At 40.1% G+C, this 21,344-nt stretch overlaps 1 protein-coding gene across 3 annotated transcripts in view; it reads left to right on the forward strand.

The window, feature by feature from the left end:
- PPP1R9A (protein phosphatase 1 regulatory subunit 9A) overlaps positions 1–21,344 on the forward strand; it is a 318,841-nt gene that overhangs the window by 290,752 nt on the left and 6,745 nt on the right. For 2 of the 3 annotated variants that reach the window (XM_032643664.1, XM_032643663.1), the window contains exons 16-18: positions 15,945–16,143; positions 18,151–18,270; positions 20,316–20,498. In XM_032643664.1, the coding sequence (XP_032499555.1) occupies positions 15,945–16,143; positions 18,151–18,270; positions 20,316–20,498 (502 nt within the window). The remainder of the gene's footprint in view (positions 1–15,944; positions 16,144–18,150; positions 18,271–20,315; positions 20,499–21,344) is intronic. The other variant, XM_032643666.1, reaches the window with a different exon arrangement.

Here is a 21,344-nt window from a genome sequence, read left to right on the forward strand (position 1 = left end):
GGTGAGAAATTGTACCTTCTCCCTGGGATTACAGGAGAATGGGGGAGAGGGTGAGGGATGAGAAGAGAGAATTCCAAAATTAATTATTTTTGTTAGTCTGGGTTTCCTTTATGCTGTGCAGTGGAGAAAGGCAAGAAAGCTCTGTTTATATTAAGGACAGGAATTTCAGGAAAAATAAGGCCATAATGCAACTCAAGAGCACTTTTAACTTTGTGTGGTTTTAGAGTGAGAAATATAAAACAGTCTACTTTATGCCTTAGAATTAAGAATAGAAAACTGTCAAATACGCTCAGGGGAAAAAACAACAACAGATAGTGAAACCGTTTAAGGGAGAGAGAGAGATGCCCAAATGCACAATGGGAGAGAGACTTGAACACTTCTGAAGTGACACTGTGCTCCCTTCGGTCCCTGGGCTCCTGAGGCAGCCACTACCTCTCACCTTTGGGGCCCCACCCTCAATGGGACATAAGCGCAGGCATCCAACAGAGTGGAGGGGAGAAGCTTTGACTGAATTTCGTCGTAGGAGCCAGAGAGTTCTCACGCCCTTGTGTAAATTGCAGGTGAAAGTCAAGCAGGTGTTGACTCTCCTGGCAAATACTCACCTTACTCCAGGCAAAACCACCATAATCCAGGGTGGGTGGTCATCATCGTGCTGCTTAACTGCAGCCGATACCAGCTTTTGAAGCAGCAGCCAGCTAGGCTGCCTAGTTAGCTACATTTTAAAACATTAACTCTGCAGTCTCTCTGCATCAGTAGTCACAAACAATTCACGTGTACAACATTACAAAGTAGTTTTCAGTTAGAATCCTAGTTTCATAATTATTTGTAATTACAGTAGAAGGTTGACAGGACTGAAAGGAATTCATGTAACTGAAACAGTAGGGCAGGGAAGAAGAAGGATTTTTTCAGTTTCAAAAAAATAAATTTTTGAGGTATCACAGTAATTGGTTAACAGTAATCAAATCTAATGACAGCCTCCATTCTCCTATGTAGATGAATAATGGGCCAGAACCTTATTCAGAACATATTCCAGGAAGTACAGTTACTGCCCAGTAGGAGCATAATGCAGTTGAATTGGTTTCACAGGGCCCCTGAAGGTAGGTGGGTGGCAAGCACCATCAGCTGCAGGGTCCCACTGCAGTTGTGGAGAAGAACTGGGGGTAAACTCATCACTCCTGTGAGGTTTCCTCAGAAAAAGGAGGGAATGATTCACAAATTGAGTTAATAATCTTATCTTTTAGGCTTTTCATCCAGTTCTTATAGATTGTAAAAACCTGATCAGGTCATTCAATCAGTGATAACCTAAGGCTACCGGACTTGAAAGAGGCCAGACATTCTCTAAATGTGGTCTTGGTTTTAGTTTTTCCCTTCCCAAAGAGTAAAGAATTTACTGTATTCCTTGTGGAGACAAAGTGATTCAAATACATGACCAACATGAAACAAGTAGATGAGGTTAAAATAAGAAGAAGTAAACCCTACAGACATATATGGTTTGGTTCTGTCCTTTTCAAACACGTGCTCAGTGAACTTTCTGATTTAACCAGATAACATAGCAGATAACAAAAGCAGGAAACACTTAATCGTCAGAGCTTGTTCATCCCTTAAAGTACATACCAAAGAGTGAGATAAAATACTCTCCTTAGAGTAAGGAGCCACTGGTGTCAGTGGAGTGTCTATTTTTGGAGCTCTGTAGGAGAAGCTCCCAGTTTAGTCACTGAATGGAAAGCCCTGTGAGCAGATATGTGTATCTCAAAGCAAGGCTAGAGGGTGGCACATGGGGAAATTATGGGGAAGGGAGATGGCGCTCCTCTGTGGAAGCAAATCTGCTTTCACCTTAGAAGTGTGAACAGTGGAGAAAACACTGAGCTGGAATCCAGTTATTCGTCCTGACTTTGCCATAGGTAAGTCTGAATTCCTTGGACTTTGGTTTCCTACCAAAAAATAAGTGTGGTCAACTAAAACTACATGGTCTGTAACTCCCTATCCATCTCTGCCTGCACTATCCAGCATGGTAATCTCTAGTCAGATGTGGCCCTTGAGCACTTGAAATGTAGCTTGTCTATATCGAGATGTGTTGTAGGAGAAAAAGCATGCTCGATTTCAAAGACTTCGCATGGAAAAAAATAGAATGTGACGTGTCTTGGTATCTTAATAATTTTATAATACTGATTACATGTTGAAATAATATTTTGAATATTTTGGGTGAGATAAAATATATTATAAAAATTAATTTTACCTCTTTTTTTCCATGTGGCCACTAGAAAATTTTAGTTGACTTATGTGGTTCATATTATATTTCTATTGGACAGTGTTGATCTATATGATTCTATGAAAAACATACTCTTTTGATTTCTGACTCTTTATTTTGTTGGTCTGTAAATTAGCATGTATTCATTTGTTTGTTCATTCTTTTTTTATCTGTATGTACTCCTCTTTGTTCCAAATATTATTTGTTTATATACAAAAATATATATGGTACAACAGTATAATTTATTTTAAAAGTAAATCAGATAGGGTAAAACAAGATAAAGCAAAAAGTAAGGTTGGTACTTAGAACATCTTCAGCAGTAAACATCTTTCATAGTAAATATAACAGTGACCTCCAGTAAAAGCCAAGAGCATAATGTCAAGGCGATTAAGAGCCCGAGTTCAAATCGCAGCTCTGCCACTTGTCCTCTTGAGCAAGTTACTTAACCTCTCTGTACCTCAGTTTTCTCATCAATAAGATGGAAACATATATTTACCTCTTCAGGTCATTAAGGGGATTGAGATCACATTTAAGCACATTTTAAGTCCTTAATAAATATAAATGGCTATCATCACTATTAACGCTTAAAGTAATTCTTATTGCAGGGATATAAAACTGAATATTTTCTGGACATATTTTTCTGGCAGTCTCATTCATGCAGGGGTGACTTTGGTAATATCTTGACGAATAAATGGACTATGTGGATTATAGTTCAGGCAATCCTTCATAGATGCCGTTTCTCTCAAAGAAACTTTAGATAAATCATGGTACTACAGTGAGTTTGAGATTATACTGCATGACAAGTATCTGCAGGGCAGCTCTGCCCTGTTGCTGAGCAAGGGCCAAGCCTCTGCTCCTGAGCTGGAGTTGAAACACACCCTTTCAGAAGAGCTGAGGAGTGGGATAAACACATGTACACAGAGAGAGAAACCCCTTTCTCTGCCTAAACCCGGTCCACAGAGGCACCCCAGAGAGGAGCCAGCTTTTTCCTTCAAAAAAAACATTTTAAAAAACAAGAAACAAAAATGTAGCTATAAATGCCGGTGGAGAATGGCCATTAGAAAATGGCAGAATAATTTGAGCCTGAAAAGTTTTAGAGTGCACATTACCAAGACACTAGTGGCCAGGAACAGTGATGGCAAAAACTCACCACTGGAGAACTTAACCTTGGCCATGTAGCTCACGTGGGCTCTCCCCTTCACTTGATATTTTTAATGCCCAAAGGTAGTAGCTTTGTTCTTAAAAAGAGGATTATTTGGGTTATAAATTAAGAGTAATTTGTTAAAGTCTCCAATTTTAAAACCTAGCTTTTTTTGAGTTTAGCTCAACTTAGAAATCCCGTCATTTCGTTTTACACATCGAGTAAAATTTTATATGAAATAAAAAAGGTTTCACTTTTGTGAAAACCTTCGAACAATATTAGCTTAGCCTCAGGAGAGTAGACCTGTTCCCCCATAATTGTCTGTCCTGTTTTTAGCTGCATTTATAAATTTAATCTATTTAGTTTTCCTTTTAAGTAATTTCCAGTGCCTAAAACCTGACAAACTTACATTCCTAACAAATCAACACTTTTCCTACTTAAAAAAACTCTTGAAAATCTACTAAATTAACATAACTACAGTGACTTTAAACATCCCAATACTCTTTTTTTTTTTTTTTTTTTGTGGTACGCGGGCCTCTCACTGTTGTGGCTTCTCCCGTTGCGGAGCACAGACTCCGGATGCGCAGGCTCAGCGGCCATGGCTCACGAGCCCAGCCGCTTCGTGGCATGTGGGATCTTCCCGGACTGGGGCACGAACCCGTGTCCCCTGCATCGGCAGGCGGACTCTCAACCACTGCGCCACCAGGGAAGCCCCCCAATACTCTTTATCAGTGTGGTAGTTTTACACCTAATTAGTTAAATCTGAAATCAGTTAAATATATTAAGGTAGACTCAATAGACAAGTTTCTTTCTCAATTTCTAATAATATAAATTTTCTTTAAAACTAACCAGTATATTTATTATTCCTAAACTAATATTTTTGTTTTGATAATACGGATTTTATTCACATGATCATCTTGCTGTTTCATTTTATATCTTCCCAGTATGGGGGAGACTCATTAAGGGAACAGTTTCTCCATCTCAAGTGAGTGTACGGGAGGAAAAAAATATATTTTTCCCTCTACACTCCTAGGTTCTTCAACTGAAGTCCTGTAAATTAGACTGACAGAAGACAGATTAACAAGGGAAAAGCATACAAATATATTTAATGTAAGTTTTATGAGACACAGGAGCCTTCCTTAGGAAATAAAGACCCAAAGAAGGAGTTAAGCCTGGAGAATTTTTATCGTAGGTTTGATGAAGCATGGAAAGTTGTGGGGAAGTGTGATAGGACAGAAAGGTATGAGCCTAAGGGTAGTAAACTGGGGAAACTTAACCAGGCCTGTTCATTCATTTGCTCAGGTTCCTCTTCGCGTCTATCCATCTATGGAATTAAGGATGCTCCTTTCCTCTGGGTATAGGGAGGGCACCTCTCTTACATGAGGGTCTTATGACCTGGTTCAGGGGAGATGGGGAAGGTCAGAGAGCCCTTCCTGCACCTGCCATTTCTCAAATTCCTTAAAATATTCATAGCTTAAAATATTCACTATGCCAAGGTGTGCCCTATTTGGGGGTAGCGTGTCCTGAACCCCATCATAAGTTAAGGTTAAGCACTCTACGCTGACCACCTCAAATGGACTGTTAGTTATTGATCAGATATTTAGACCATAACTCAGGATCCAGAAGAAGGATATTTCAAGGTTGTTGGCCTGGCTGCAGATGGATACCTGCTTGTTATAGCTGTTACCTGTTCAGGTCTCTCAGTCCCCTTCAGAAGGGGCTGGCTTTACAACCTCCGTGTCCTTGGTGGATGTTAGAACTTTGCAGAATTATTTCATCTGATTTGAGTAAATGGAGGTCTGCAATCCTTCCTCTGGTTGCACCTAACTCTCTTCAATTAACCTCCTTTACTACCTGCTTGAATTCTATATTCTGTTTATACTTTTTCTGTTCTGGAAGTTCCTGAACTCCTAATTATATTTTGATGACATCCAATTAGACTCTGAATACTTAATTGTATTCAAAATTAAAACAAACCAAAAAAAAAAAAATCACCATGGAATGTTTACCTGAGCAACTTAATTTTGGGGTGCTAGCACCAGGGTAAACTGGTTTCAAGATATATAAATGAGTTAATTGTTTATAGAGTTGTTAATTATAAACCATTTAAATGCCAGGAGGCAGTTACTCTCCCCACCTCACACCCCCAGCATATGGCATTTTCGGATTATAGAGACTTAATTTGAAGACATGCTTTCTCCCAGTTCCTAACAATAAAACAATCAGGGATATAGCAGTGATTTGTGAATCTATTTTTTCCAAAAATGATAGTAAGTCATTAGTGTATAAGCTAAAAAAGAAAATGAAGCAAGTATAGAACACATAACCTGTTTTGATCCTCTAGAAATTATTTTCAGATCTATTAAGTATTCATTTCTACCAATCTTGATTTTTCAAGGGAATTATTAAGGATCTGTATGGAGTTTATGTCCCTTGGCCCATAACCTGCCCTCAGAGTCAAAAAAGTTAAGAAGGGAGGGAGGGAAGGAAGAATTTTATGTTATTCTTAACAGATTTCTCCACAAAGTGAAACAGACTATAAGAGTGGTCAATAGTAGAATAACTGTTACCAAACCCTTTCTGCTCCTTTTGTAGGCCCGAGAGTTGTATATCCAAAAGGAAATTGGCATTTATTTTAGAAAGCTGGTGAGCTGATAGGTCTATAATTTTAAAGTAGTGAAGAGTTTGCTCTTTTAAATGAATATTCTATACTCTAGGTCCAAGCAAATGGAAGCATATCACTGTTCAGTTTTTTGAAGGATACTAGGAACCACACAGAGGTTCCATCAGCTCAGGGAGTTTTAGAGTCAAGGATACACAAAGAAATGAGGGGGACAGGATACAGCCCCAGCAGGGGCACTGCCAGACCTCGAAAATAGTCTTCAAAATATCCCAGGATCTAGTGGTTTGCAGCTGTGAGGACAGTGGTTGTCTCCTTAGAAGTGGGCTTTCTTTGCTTTCTATGTGACTATTCCTTTGTTCCTCCGTTATCGTGGTGTGGAAAGCTAGAGCAGAAAGCCTCTGGATATTATCCAAGGCTGAGCTTCTATGATCTCATTCATCACATTGGCCTTTGGACCCGTCTTTAGTGCTGGATGTACAAGTCCACATGGAATTTTTACTCTTGAGTATTTCCCTGGCAGTGAGAATTTTATGAAAGGGTTTAATGAGACATGGTCTGCAGATTTTCTTTGAAACGTTACCTGGCCAGGATATGAACTACCAAAAGTCCTTTTCAAATAGGGCATTAGAATGACAACAATTTGGCAACAATATTCTTATTTCCTACCTATTAAAAGTGGTAGTGGACAGTGAACTCTATGCTGGAAATGAGGTGATACGTTACTCTCTTTTTCCTGGTTCCAAGGAGGATTAAGAAAAGGATATATAAGATCAAGATCCATTCCATATGGGAACAGAGTCAAGGATGGGCACTCGAATTAAACAAATAAATCAAGCTTAAAGTTTGGCCGTGTGGCTGACAGGGTCTTGCTGCTCCAGCTGGCTGTCAGGCCTGAGCCTCTGAGGTGGGAGAGCCAAGTTCAGGAGATGGGACCACCACAGACTTCCCGGCCCCACGTAATATCAATCAGCAAGAGCTCTCCCAGAGATCTCTGTCTCAACACTAAGACCCAGCTCCACTCAATGACCAGCAAGCTCCAGTGCTGGACACCCCATGCCAAACAACTAGCAAGACAGGAACACAACCCCACCCAATAGCAGAGAGGCTGCCTAAAATCATACTAAGTTCAGATACCCCAAAACACACCACTGGATGTGGTCCTGCCCATCAGAAAGACAAGCTCCAGCCTCATCCACCAGAACACAGGCGCCAGTCCCCTCCGCCAGGAAGCCTACACAACCCACTGAACCAACCTTACCCACTGGGGGAAGACACCAAAAACAGTGGGAACTACGAACCTGCAGCTGGCGAAAGGGAGACCCCAAACACAGTAAGTTAAGGAAAACGAGAAGACAGAGAAACACGCAGCAGATGAAGGAGCAAGGTAAAAACCCACCACACCTAACAAGTGAAGAGGAAATAAGCAGTCTACCTGAAAAAGAATTCAGACTAATGATAGTAAAGATGATCCAAAATCTTGGAAAGAGAACTGGAAAAATACAAGAAACGTTTAACAAGGAGCTAGAAGAACTAAAGAGCAAACAAACAATGATAAACAACACTATAAATGAAATTAAAAATTCTTTAGAAGGAATCAATAGCAGAATAACTGATGCAGAAGAACAGTTAAGTCACCTGGAAGATAAAATAGTGTATTAAATAACTACTGCAGAGCAGAATAAAGAAAAAAGAATGGAAAGAATTGAGGACAGTCTCAGAGACCTCTGGGACAACATTAAACAAACCAACATTCGAATTATAGGGGTCCCAGAAGAAGAAGAGTAAAAGAAAGGGACTGAGAAAATATGTGAAGAGATTATAGTTGAAAACCTCCCTAATATGGGAAAGGAAGTAGTCAGTCATGTCCAGGAAGCACAGAGAGTCCCATACAGGATAAATCTGAGGAGAAACATGCCAAGACACATATTAATCAAACTATCAAAAATTAAGTACAAAGAAAAGATACTAAAAGCAGCAAGGGAAAAGCAACAAATAACATACAAGGGGATCCCCACAAGGTTAAAAGCTGATCTTTCAGCAGAAACTCTGCAAGCCAGAAGGGAGTGGCAGGACATATTTAAAGTGATGAAAGGGAAAACCTACAACCAAGATTACTCTACCCAGCAAGGATCTCTTTCAGATTTGACGGAGAAATTAAAACCTTTACATACATGCAAAAGCTAAGAGAATTCAGCACCACCAAACAAGCTTGACAACAAATGCTAAAGGAACTTCTCTAGGCAGGAAACACAAGAGAAGGAAAAGACCTACAGTAACAAACCCAGAACAATTAAGAAAATGGTAATAGGAATGTACATATCTATAATTACCTTAAACGCAAATAGATTAAATGCTCCAACGAGAAGACATAGACTAGCTGAATGGATACAAAAACAAGACACATATATATGCTGTCTACAAGAGACCCACCTCAGACCTAGGGGCACATACAGAAGAGGAGTGAGGAGATGGAAAGAGAAACTCCATGCAAATGGAAATCAAAAGAAAGCTGGAGTAGCAATTCTCGTATCAGACAAAGTAGACTTTAAAATAAAGACTATTACAAGAGACAAAGAAGGACACTACATAATGATCAAGGGATCAGTCCAAGAAGAAGGTATAACAATTGTAAATATTAATGCACCCAACATAGGAGCACCTCAATACATAAGGCAAATGCTAACAGCCATAAAAGGGGAAATTGACAGTAACAGTGTAAGAGTAGGGGACTTTAACACCCCACTTTCACCCATGGACAGATCAACCAAAATGAAAATAAATAAGGAAACACAAGCTTTAAATGATACATTAGGGCTTCCCTGGTGGCGCAGTGGTTGAGAATCTGCCTGCCAATGCAGGGGACACGGGTTCGAGCCCGGTCTGGGAAGATCCCACATGCCGCGGAGCAACTGGGCCCGTGAGCCACAGCTACTGAGCCTGCGCGTCTGGAGCCTGTGCTCCGCAACAAGAGAGGCCGCAATAGTGAGAGGCCCGCGCACCGCGATGAAGAGTGGCCCCCGCTTGCCACAACTGGAGAAAGCCCTCACACAGAAACGAAGACCCAACACAGCCATAAATAAATAAATAAATATTTAAAAAAAAAAAAAAAATGATACATTAAACAAGATGGGCTTAATTGATATTTATAGGACATTCCATCCAAAAACAACAGAATACATTTTCTTCTCAAGTGCTCATGGAACATTCTCCAGGATAGATCATATCTTGGGTCATAAATCAAGCCTTGGTTAATTTAAGAAAATTGAAATCATATCAAGTATCTTTTCCCACCACAATGCTATAAGACTAGATATCAATTACAGAAAAAAAACTGTAAAAAATACAAACACGTGGAGGCTAAACAATATGCTACTAAATAACCAAGATATCACTGAAGAAATCAAAGAGGAAATCAAAAAATACCTAGAGACAAATGACAATGAAAACACAACAGCCCAAAACCTATGGGATGCAGCAAAAGCAGTTCTAACAGGGAAATTTATAGCAATACAATCCTACCTCAAGAAACAAGGAAAATCTCAAATGAACAACCTAACCTTACACCTAAGCAAATAGAGGAAGAAAAACAAAAATACCCCAAAGTTAGCAGAAGGAAAGAAATCCTAAAGATCAGATCAGAAGTAAATGAAAAAGAAATGAAGGAAACGATAGCAAAGATCAATAAAACTAAAAGCTGGTTCTTTGAGAAGATAAACAAAATGATAAACCATTAGCCAGACTCATCAAGAAAAAAAGGGAAAAGACTCAAATCAACAGAATTAGAAATGAAAAAGGAGAAGTAACAGCTGACACTGCAGAAATACAAAGGTTCATGAGAGATTACTACAAGCAACTCTATGCCAAAAAATGGACAACCTGGAAGAAATGGACAAATTCTTAGAAAAGCACGACCTTCCAAGACTGAACCAGGAAGAAATAGAAAATATAAACAGACCAATCACAAGCACTGAAATTGAAACTGTGATTAAAAATCTTCCAACAAACAAAAGCCCAGGACTAGATGGATTCACAGGTGAATTCTATCAAACATTTAGAGAAGAGCTAACACCTATCCTTCTCAAGCTCTTCCAAAATATACCAGAGGGAGGAACACTCCCAAACTCATTCTGTGAGGCCACCATCAGCCTGGTACCAAAACCAGACAACGATGTTACAAAAAAAGTAAACTACTACAGGACAGTATCACTGATGAACATCGGTGCAAAAATCCTCAACAGAATACTAGCAAACTGAATCCAGCAGCACATTCAAAGGATCATACACCATGAGCAAGTGGGGTTTATCCCAGAAACGCAAGGATTGTTTAATATACGCAAATTGATCAATGTGATACACCATATTAACAAAGTGAAGGAGAAAAACCATATGATCATCTCAATGCAGAAAAAGCTTTCAACAAAATTCAACACTGATTTATGATTAAAAACCCTCCAGAAAGTAGGCATAGAGGGAACTTAACCTCAACATAATAAAGGCCATATATGACAAACCCACAGCCTACATCGTTCTCAGTGGTGAAAAACTGAGACCATTTCCACTAAGATCAGGAACAAGACAAGGTTGCCCACTCTCACCACTATTATTCAACATAGTTTTGGAAGTTATAGCCACAGCAGTCAGAGATGAAAAAGAAATAAAAGGAATCCAAATCGGAAAAGAAGAAGTAAAACTGTCACTGTTTGCGGGTGACATGATACTATACACAGAGAATCCTAAAGATGCTACCAGAAAACTACTGGAGCTAATCAATGAATTTGGTAAAGTAGCAGGATACAGAATTAATTCACAGAAATCTCTTGCATTCCTATGCACTAATGATGAAAAATCTGAAAGAGAGATTAAGGAAACACTCTTATTCACCATTGCAACAAAAAGAATAAAATACCTAGGAATAAACCTACCTAAGGAGACAAAAGACCTGTACACAGAAAACTATAAGACCCTGAGGAAAGAAATTAAAGATGATACAAACAGATGGAGAAGTATACCATGTTCTTGGATTGGAAGAATCAACATCATGAAAATGACTATACTACCCAAAGCAATCTACAGACTTAATGCAATCCCTATCAAACTACCAAGGGCATTTTTCACAGAACTAGAATCAAAAATTTCACAATTGGTATGGAAACACAAAAGACCTCGAATAGCCATAGCCATCTTGAGGAAGAAAAACGGAGCTGGAGGAATGAGACTCCCTGACTTCAGGCTATACTACAAAGGTGCAGTAATCAACACAGTATGGTACTGGCACAAAAACAGAAACATAGATCAATGGAACAGGGTAGAAAGCCCAGAGATAAATCTATGCACATATGGTCACCTTATCTTTGATAAAGGAGGCAAGAATATACAATGGAGAAAAGACAGCCTCTTCAATAAGTGGTGCTGGGAAAACTGGACAGCTACAGGTAAAAGAATGAAATTAGAACACTCCGTAACACCATACACAAAAATAAACTCCAAATGGATTAAAGACCTAAATGTAAGGCCAGACACTATAAAACTCTTAGAGGAAAACATAGGCAGAACACTCTATGACATAAATCACAGCAAGATCCTTTTTGACCCACCTCCTAGAGAAGTGGAAATAAAAACAAAAATAAATCAAATGGGACCTAATGAAAGTTCAAAGCTTTTGCACAGCAAAGGAAACCATAAACAAGACCAAAAGACAACCCTCAGAATGGGAGAAAATATTTGCAAATGAAGCAACTGACAAAGGATTAATCTACAAAATATACATGCAGCTCAATATCAAAAATACAAACAACCCAATCCATAAATGGGCAGAAGACCTAAACAGGCATTTCTCCAAAGAAGATACACAGATTGCCAATAAACACATGAAAGGATGCTCAACATCACTAATCATTAGAGAAATGCAAATCAAAACTGCAGTGAGGTATCACCTCACACTGGTCAGAATGGCCACCATCAAAAAATCTAGAAACAACAAATGCTGGAGAGGGTGTGGAGAAAAGGGAACCCTCTTGCACTGTTGGTGGGAATGTAAATTGATACAGCCACTATGGAGAACAGTGTGGAGGTTCCTTAAAAAACTACAAATAGAACTACCATAGGACCCAGCAATCCCACTACTGAGCATATACCCATAGAAACCATAATTCAAAAAGAGTCATGTACCAAAATGTTCATTGCAGCTCTATTTACAATAGCCACACATGGAAGCAACCTAAGTGTCCATCGACAGATCAATGGATAAAGATGTGGCACATATATACAATGGAATATTACTCAGCCATAAAAAGAAACGAAATTGAGTTATTTGTAGTGAGGTGGATGGACCTAGAGTCTGTCATACAGAGTAAGTCAGAAAGAGAAAAACAAATACTGTATGCTAACACATATATATGGAATCTAAAAAAAAATTTTTTAATGGTTCTAAGAACCTAGGGGCAGGACAGGAGTAAAGACGCAGATGTAGAGAATGGACTTGAGGACACAGGGAGGGGGGAAGGGTAAGCTGGGATGAAGTGAGAGAGTGGCATGGACATATATACACTACCAAATGTAAAATAGATAGCTAGTGGCAAGCAGCCGCATAGCACAGGGAGATCAGCTCAGTGCTTTGTGACCATCTAGAGGGGTGCGATAGGGAGGGTAGGAGGGAGACGCAAGAGGGAGGAGATACGGGGATATATGTATACGTGTAGCTGACTCACTTTGTTATACAGCAGCAACTAACACAACAATGTAAAGCAATTATACTCCAATAAAGATGTTAAAAAAAATTTTTTTTAATGTGGTAGTGGTGGTGGTTTTAAAAGCATTGCCACAAAGGCACTTCACTTGGGAGTAAGACAAGATACTCATGCTGTCATTCATTATGGCCTGTTTATAACCTTTAAAACAGTATCCATATATTTAAGCACTACCATGTCTTATTTGAATTATGGATGGAACTCTTTAAAAAATTCCCATGTTACTTTGATTAATTGATTCAGAAATTTATAACCAAAGAGGAGGAAAATAATCATCAGGTCCAATTAATCTCAAATATCCCCAATTATAAGAGTGTGGGGCTACAGGGGAAATATTTTTATGTTTCTGCCCAGTCAGAGCTTTGTGAGCACTTTTACTGGAATGTGGGACCTGAGCTAAACGATAAGCCTGAGAAGTTAAAGTATGACTAGATAGATAGATTTACCTGCAGAGAGATTTACCTCCCCAGAGGTATGTGATTACATTTTCCAGAAGTGGGGATATGGAGAGGGGGCTGAGACCCAACTCTATGGAGACGTTCCCGGGGCTGTAAAGCTGGAGACACTAGTCTGACATATATTACTTATATATATTACTCTGACATATATTACTTTCCAAAGCATAAGAACCCAAGATCCTTCTCAAGTTGAACTGTTTACATTAAGGAGATAAGACATCTCTCCCTCTCTCAGAGGAGAGAAGGCAGACAGCTGTCCCTCTCCTATATAATCATCCAGATTCATATTTTTTAGATTCCTCACCTATAATGTAGACCAAGTATACGACGACAACTTGTTCCCATTGTGGCAGCCTGGAAAGAGGAAATTAGGGCATGGGAAACCAGTGCAATAACTTTTGTAAGTAAATAATAACCTGTTTCTGCTCCAGAAACCTCACATTTATATTCAGGATAATATTAATAAATACAGTTATTAAAAACTTTAAGAGTGAGATCAGACATGTATTATTAAAAAATATAGATTCCAGGTCAACTCCTCCCTCTCCCCCAGATTCTAACTTGGTAAGTCCACGTACCCAAGAATCTGTATTTGAATAGCTACTTCAGATGATCCTTATCAGACTTATTTGGGGACCACAGCACTGGTCCAAGACCCAGGAATAAAAAGTGCTTCTTACAGAAGACCAATCTGCCCCTGCTAGCATGCTTACTTAAGTTCAGTTATTGTAAACCCACATCCCCCCATATTTTGATAGTAAGTGGATTTAAGGATACAAATTTTTTTTAGTTTCAACGTCAGGATAAAATTGAAGGTTGACACATCTCTGGTTGTTCTTTATTATCCTTGAAGACCCCTTTGGGTTTGTTTTGTTTTTTTAAATAAATACACCATTAAAATCATCAGATCTTCTGGAATCTTTAGTGTGAGAAACACTTTAACCGACCCAACCTGTGGTTTCAGTATGCTACCAAAACTTCGCTGACTTCTGCATTCTCTTTAGTTATCGTTCTCATAATCCCCTTATACATATATTGCTTTACAGTTTACAAGATGCTTTTACATTAATTGTCCCATTTGATTCTCACAATAATCTTTGGAAATGGAACAGAAATTGTTAGGAGTTGTATTACCTATATAAATTTGAAATATTTCAAAGTAATGAGAAATGAGATGTGAGACGGTTGAAATTCAGTATACATCTGGGACAAAAGTTGTCCGTAAGCCATGCTGTTGAGGCACTTTTAATTGAAGGGGAATCTCTTTGTTGTCATGACATCAACAGCTAACAAATAATAGACATTATACCAGAGATCACTTGGACATATTGAGGGTGACTTCTTCCAAGTGCATAGAAACTACTGCCCATTCCTGCCTCAGCTCCTGATAATTTTTTTTAACCAAAAGGTAAATATAAATATGCAGGTAACTGCATTAAGAAAAAAAAGTCTGGTTTCTTTCTTTCTTTTTTTTTAAATTAATTTATTTATTTTTGGCTGCGTTGGGTCTTCGTTGCTGCGCACGGGCTTTTTCTAGTTGCGGCGAGTGGGGATACTCTTCCACTGGCTTCTCTTCTTGTGGAGCATGGGCTCTAGGCGCACAGGCTTCAGTAATTGTGGCACTCGGGCTCAGTAGTTGTGGCTTGCAGACTCCGTAGTTGTGGCTCATAGGCTTAGTTGCTCTGCGGTGCATGGGATCTTCCCGGACCAGGGCTCACACCCGTGTCCCCTGCATTGGCAGGTAGATTCTTAACCACTGCACCACCAGGGAAGTCCCAAAAGTCTGTTTTCAAACTGTGTTTTTCAAATGCTTTTGAGTCCTTTAAGTAGTAAATAAGCATAGACCTTTATACCTTTACATTTTCAAAGCACTTTCACACTTATCTAATTTAATTCTTAACAACCACATATGATATATATAAAATATCCACCTTTTATGGATGAGGAAATAGACTCTGAGAGAAGGACCAAGGCCATGTACACAGGAAGTGTGTACTGTTTTAGGACCTTGGGTCTGATGTTCCTCCTGTGATAAGGCACTAAGATGATGATGAAAAACCAATAAGGTGTGTGTGTTCTGCTTAAAGTGTCATGAACCCAGAAATTTCCAAGTATTTAAATATATCATTTTCTAAAGTCTCAGGCTCTTGAGAACCTGTGCTCAGAGGAGGCCAGGGTAGAATGCTGGTTATGAGCTCATGTCACTAGTGTGAGGCACTGTTATGTGACCCAAATAAAGGGAATGCTGTGATGATTAACTTAATAGCAATTCCTAAAAGACCATGCCTGATACTAATTTATCCACATACATGTATTAGGCACATTTCATAAAATTCATCGTGGCAATAATGATAACAAAATATTGATCATTGTTATAGAATCCAATTAGATGCAAAAAAAAGATAACTATTGGACTTCCCTAGTGGTCTAGTGGCTAAGATTCTGCGCTTCCACTGCAGGTGGCGCAGGTTCGATCCCTGGTCAGGGAAGTTCCGCGTGCTGCGTGGTGTGGTCCAAAAGAAAAGAAAAATTAAAATTAACAAAAAAAAGATAACTATTAAGATTAACGTTCTAGTCAAAAGGGCAACATTTTTACTCTATCCGTTGTGTAGAATAATTTCTCAAACTATGACTTCAAACTATATTCAGAGTCCCTTCAGAATTCATTTCAATAAGTTTTACATCTGCCTTTTCTTTGTCTAACATACCCGTTCTTTTCATAACCCAGGATCTTCAGCGGCAGGCTGGAACACTGGAAACCGAAGCTGTCCTCCACTGCTCAGGCCTCCACGCCATCAGCGGGCCTGCCTTTCTCGTGGTTTAACGAAAGCCGGAAAGGATCCTATTCCTTCAGGAACCTGCCTGCATCTGCAAGTCCCCTTCAGCCTTCTCCTGAAACTCTAATTTCAGATAAAAAGGGGTCTAAGGTAGAAAACACATGGATTTAAAAAGCAAACAAGAAAACCCCCAATCCTTCCTCCTCTTCGATCTTTGGAAAGCATTCTCAACTTGTGTGTATACTCTGGATCCGAGAAACCAATGTGATAACACTGCAGTAAACAATGCATGGTATTTCTTGCGTGGGGGAGGAAGAAAGCCTCATCTAACCATCACCTTCTTTAATACTGTTCCATTCTAGATTGTACGTTAATCTTTGATTTGCCTGTCTTTTCACATACTTCTAGTTAATCTCAGTTTGACAGGCAAGCCATGCTGGGAAAGATGCATTTGAATCATGGAACAAGTATGATAGATCTGTTTACCAGGTATTCCACTTTAAATTACATTACAAAACTATCTTTGCTGTGCTCTTCAAGATTTACTGGAAAACAAATAAATTTGGGACTGAATATGTGTTCAATATATCTAAATGAAACTCTTTCAAACAGACCAATGCTGACATAGCACCCTTATTTCTTCTTTTAAATCAAACTTCCATGTTGATAAACTGTAACAATTCTATCACCAAAGTTTTTTAACTTCAGCAGAATGAGGAATTATATGCTTATTTGTTTTTAAATGCACGATGGTTATTTCCAGCATGGCGCTGCAAACCTTACCTAACATTTTATTGAAACACATACGGTGGCTAACTTTCACATGTTGTTTGGTCTCCCTTTATCAATGTTCACTTTTCTCTCTCAAACAGAAACCTGTGATTAATGTTAACTTGAATTTAATTCTTTTCTTGAGGTCAACAGCTCATAAGGTTTTGACAGAATTTGGGGTCATATCTCCAATGACAATGTCAGATGGTAATGCGCTGTGTTAAATGCTCACCTGCTTAAATGTTTTACTAGCCTAGCTCCTTGTGCTCTGATTTCGTCTCCTTTTCTGAAGTTTTGGCAAACTTGGCGTTTGTTTGGTACTGAATTCTCTAGCCTCTGGCATGGTATTTATTCTTGACAACCAGCTAAACCCAGTGCAAGGGAACCTAATGGAAAACTAACAGTCCAGTTCCTAAGGAAGGGGAATAGGAAACAAGATGGTGTTGGTCAGGTACTTAGAGTTCCAGGAAAGCCAGTCCTTCTAGAATTATTAGCAAAAGAAGTTCTGGAAGCAGAAGGCCACTTTGGTCTTGAAACATTTTCAGTCTTGGATCTGAGAAATCTAAATGTTGTTTGAATAGATTCTACCATTATCTTGCACTGGAGAGACACCAGATTTGGTTTAAAATGTTTTTACAAATGCAGCTATGTAGTCATTGTGAATTTATTTAACTTTAATATCCACTGAACATTTTAATGAAATTCTGGGGAAGTTTTACATACACACCCTCAACCTCCCCAACCCCCAGGTGGTTATTTGGAAATGTGTTTCTGTCCGTGCTGCAGCCTCTTTGGTACTCCGTTGGTGCTGGGCAAGAGTTGTATTTTTAGCATGTGACTACTAGTGTAATGGCAGACTGTGACCTACCCCAGAACTCATCATCTTGAAGGTTACGTCCAGGAGAGGATCTGCCATCTCTCACAGTATTTATCACGGCCAACAGCAAGCGATCCTTCCCAGGGGGTGCTCAAGCTACCTTTCTAATATGGATTGCCATCTGTTCCTAATAACTCAGGCTCACCACACCATCTTGTATTTTTACTTACACTGTTACTTATCACGATTGGGGTCAAAGAATATAGGCTTATTAATATTACCCCTCTGAGCAGTTGCAGAGGATAATGAATGCTGTACCCTTGAAGAGACGTTGAAGAATCATTTCTCTAAGATATCTATCCTTTCATGTGATGGAGAAAGCACCCAGAATTCCCTATCCAGTGCAGAAGGCACAGTGTTCTCAACCACTGCCGGATGAAGGTCACCAAACCCAATATGAATCTCTTCTAAGATTACTTAAAAAGAACCTTTCCAGAACTTGCAAACATACCTACCTCTGGTTCACTCACTATGCTCATTTTAACAGTGAGCTTTATTTGTTTTTTCAGAATTTTACCTTCAGTGACGACTTCAGCCCCAGCAGTACCAGTTCAGCAGACCTGAGCGGCCTGGGAGCAGAACCCAAAACACCTGGGCTCTCTCAGTCCTTGGTGCTCTCATCAGATGAGGTACGTGCATGGCACTGACGACAGAGCTGCTTTCTCAGATCATACATTTTACCGATGAACTATCACTGGGGAAAATGTTTTTAGGCAGATTTTGCATATCAGTCCTCATGATTTCGCTCCCTCTCTGTCTCAACATGGATGCAGAGTACTATCTCTGAGCCCCTTTAAGCTGTCCAGGGACCTCCTCAGCCTTTCTTTGATATAAATGGGATGACTATCAACAGAGGGTTGGGAATGGGAGGCTGGGCACTGGAGAGCAGCAAGAGGGAACGGCCCAGAAATCCCAAGGGAGGGAATTCCCTGGAGGCCCAGTCTTTAGGACTCCGTCCTTCCACTGCAGGGGGACCCGGGTTCGATCCCTGGCTGGGGAACTAAGATCCTGCAAGCTGCGAGGTGCGGCAAAAAAAAAAAAATCTCGAGGGAGTTTACAGACGATCCATCCCCCTCCTCCCTCACCTTTTTCACCATCCCTGATGTTCCCTCTTGAGTGGGGCGTGGCCCCTGATTGAGAATCACCGCAGGGGAGAGGTGCACTTGCGATAAGGAAGGAAAACTGGGGGAGAACCACTTAGAAGCCGGGGTCAAGTGTGCATTGCAATGGATTCTCAGGAGATATAATGTGTAGAGGAGGGCAGGAGATTACACTGGTGATTGACTTAGTGCTCCAAGAGATAAGTAGAAGGAAGAAATACCAGTACTGGGGGCGGGGTTGGGCTGGGGGAAGCGCTGTAAGTAAAGATATATTCACCCAAAATATTTGCTCTTAGTTATTTCTTTCTAATGTGATTTTTGCTTTGTAAAACTTTTTTTTTCCCTTAAATTCTTCTGCCTATATTCTTCAGGCTTGGCGTGATTTTAATTGTATTAAAACTTTGTACTGTACGTGTGTGTCTCCTGTTCCTGTAACACTTTTCTTTTTGGTTCCTTTGCTGCTCTCTCACTCAGAGCCTGGATATGATAGATGACGAGGTGAGCTCTCAGTGGGCTGTGTTTGGTGGCTTACATGGTATTGTCTGACACTTCTTTTCTTTGCAAATGATTTAAAATCAAACAAGACAAGAAACTTTCCTCTGTAGTGGAGGGTTTCCTCGTGTTAAATAGTTTCACTCTCTGCCCTTGTCTATATCTTAGTTGAAAAGACATTCAAGAGGATCTCCAGATTCCCTTGCTGTGCCTCCCATCACCATTACCCTGACACAGCCCATTGTGTTTCACCTCCTTTGCCTTCATCTCAGCTTCCCCATCCCCTCCTCTGTGTTCCCTGCATGGTCACTGAGGTGACGCCTGTCTCTCCTCCCGGATTTATCATTGCCTTCATCTCCTCTCAGCTTAGTGGTTCTGGGAACCCAGCTGCCCTTTGCACTATTCATAGCAACGTCCTGCATTGGACAGAGCCTGGGATTTGGAATAAACCAGTAAATGCTGAGCTCCACCACTCACTAGCTGTGTGATACTGGACAGATCTGGAGACTTTCTGGGCCTCACTTGCCTTGTTTATTAAAAGTAATTATGGAAATTACCTGTCCTACCTTCCTCATAGGTTTGCTTGCTGCTCAAGTGAAATAATGGCTGTGAAATTTCCCCTAAGTATGTTTGAGGACTTAATGTTCTCCCCTTCTAAGTAAAAGATATACCTCAGTATTTTTAAATGTATCTTTACATATCTCTGATGTCTTAGCAGAGGATCAGTGCAGTGATGCATTACATGTAGAGATTAATGATGTATTCGTTTTCTGCATCTGATAATCTTTCCATAGTGTTTTAATGTAAAAACTTGCAACACTGGAGTGTATTCTTCAGTTTTAAACTTCCTACATTAAAATGCTTTGTTTGGGGGAATTTTTAAATTTCCAAATACCTAAACAAAATGTAGAGTTAATAACTTTGTGTATGTTACACATACAGCTAGAACCATTCGTTTACTTTATGGTTTAAAAACAAGTGTGGCTCTAGTAGGCAAGAAATGGCTTTTGATAGCATCACATGCCATACTGAGCTACAGCTTCTTGGTCCTTTAACAACCCTGCGTAACATTCCTACCTCAGATTCTTGATGACGGACAGTCTCCCAAACACAGTCAGTGTCTGAGTCGGGCCGTTCACGAATGGAGCGTGCAGCAGGTTTCTCACTGGCTGATGAGCCTAAATCTGGAGCAGTATGTCTCTGAATTCAGTGCCCAAAACATCACTGGAGAGCAGCTCCTGCAGCTGGATGGAAATAAACTTAAGGTAAAGAATTATATGTTTGTGTTAGGTTACCAAGTGTAATTTGTATTACACAGAGCGCCTAAAATGTTTCCGTTAGATGAGAGCATCCCGCGTATCTGAGAGGTACTTCTCACTCAACAGTTAGCAGAAAGGACCTTGAATGATTTCTGAGTGGTAAAGGAAGTTTCGGAAAGTCGTCGGGTTCTGAATCAAACAGTAGGCTGTGGAGCAGGAGAGCTAGAGGCTCACTCCATTGCTTCCACCAAGCAACACATGGTCCATGTATTAACTCTACTTACTTCCTGTGTAGTATGAGTTTTAATAATGGCCGATGTGGACTCTCCCATAACGTTAGAGTTAAAACCCAGGTCCATGAATCTTCCCTTTTTTTAACTCATTGCTCCCCCCACCCTCCCTCTTCCCTGCATACCACTCAAAAAATGGGACTGTGTTCTCCCCAGAACTTTCTTCCCCCACCAAGTGCAGGCCGTGTCTTCCCTCCCCTGCCCTGGCACTCTCATTTTCACCTGTCCAGTCCATCTCCTTTAGAGCCTGAGGTGGCACCTACCCCTGTGGAAAAAGGGCAAAAGGAGCTCACAGCCAGCCTGCCACCCCCAACCTCGGCCCCCTGCTGGGCTGACGGGCAGATGAGTAGCTCTTGACAGTCTTGAAAAGGTTAGAGATCAATCAATAGCCTGTGAATATGAAGGCCCATTGACAAGGCTGTCCCTGTTGGGGAGATGGATGCATCCCGCTGTTGATTCTGAAGGTCATGAAACATTTAAAGTACGTAACCAACTCCCCTTATTCTGAATTCCAAGCTCATCAAGCAGCCTCATTTATGATCAGGCTTCCTTTATAGGTCTG

Source organism: Phocoena sinus, chromosome 9 (assembly GCF_008692025.1).
Source record: "Phocoena sinus isolate mPhoSin1 chromosome 9, mPhoSin1.pri, whole genome shotgun sequence".
NCBI lineage: Eukaryota > Metazoa > Chordata > Mammalia > Artiodactyla > Phocoenidae > Phocoena > Phocoena sinus.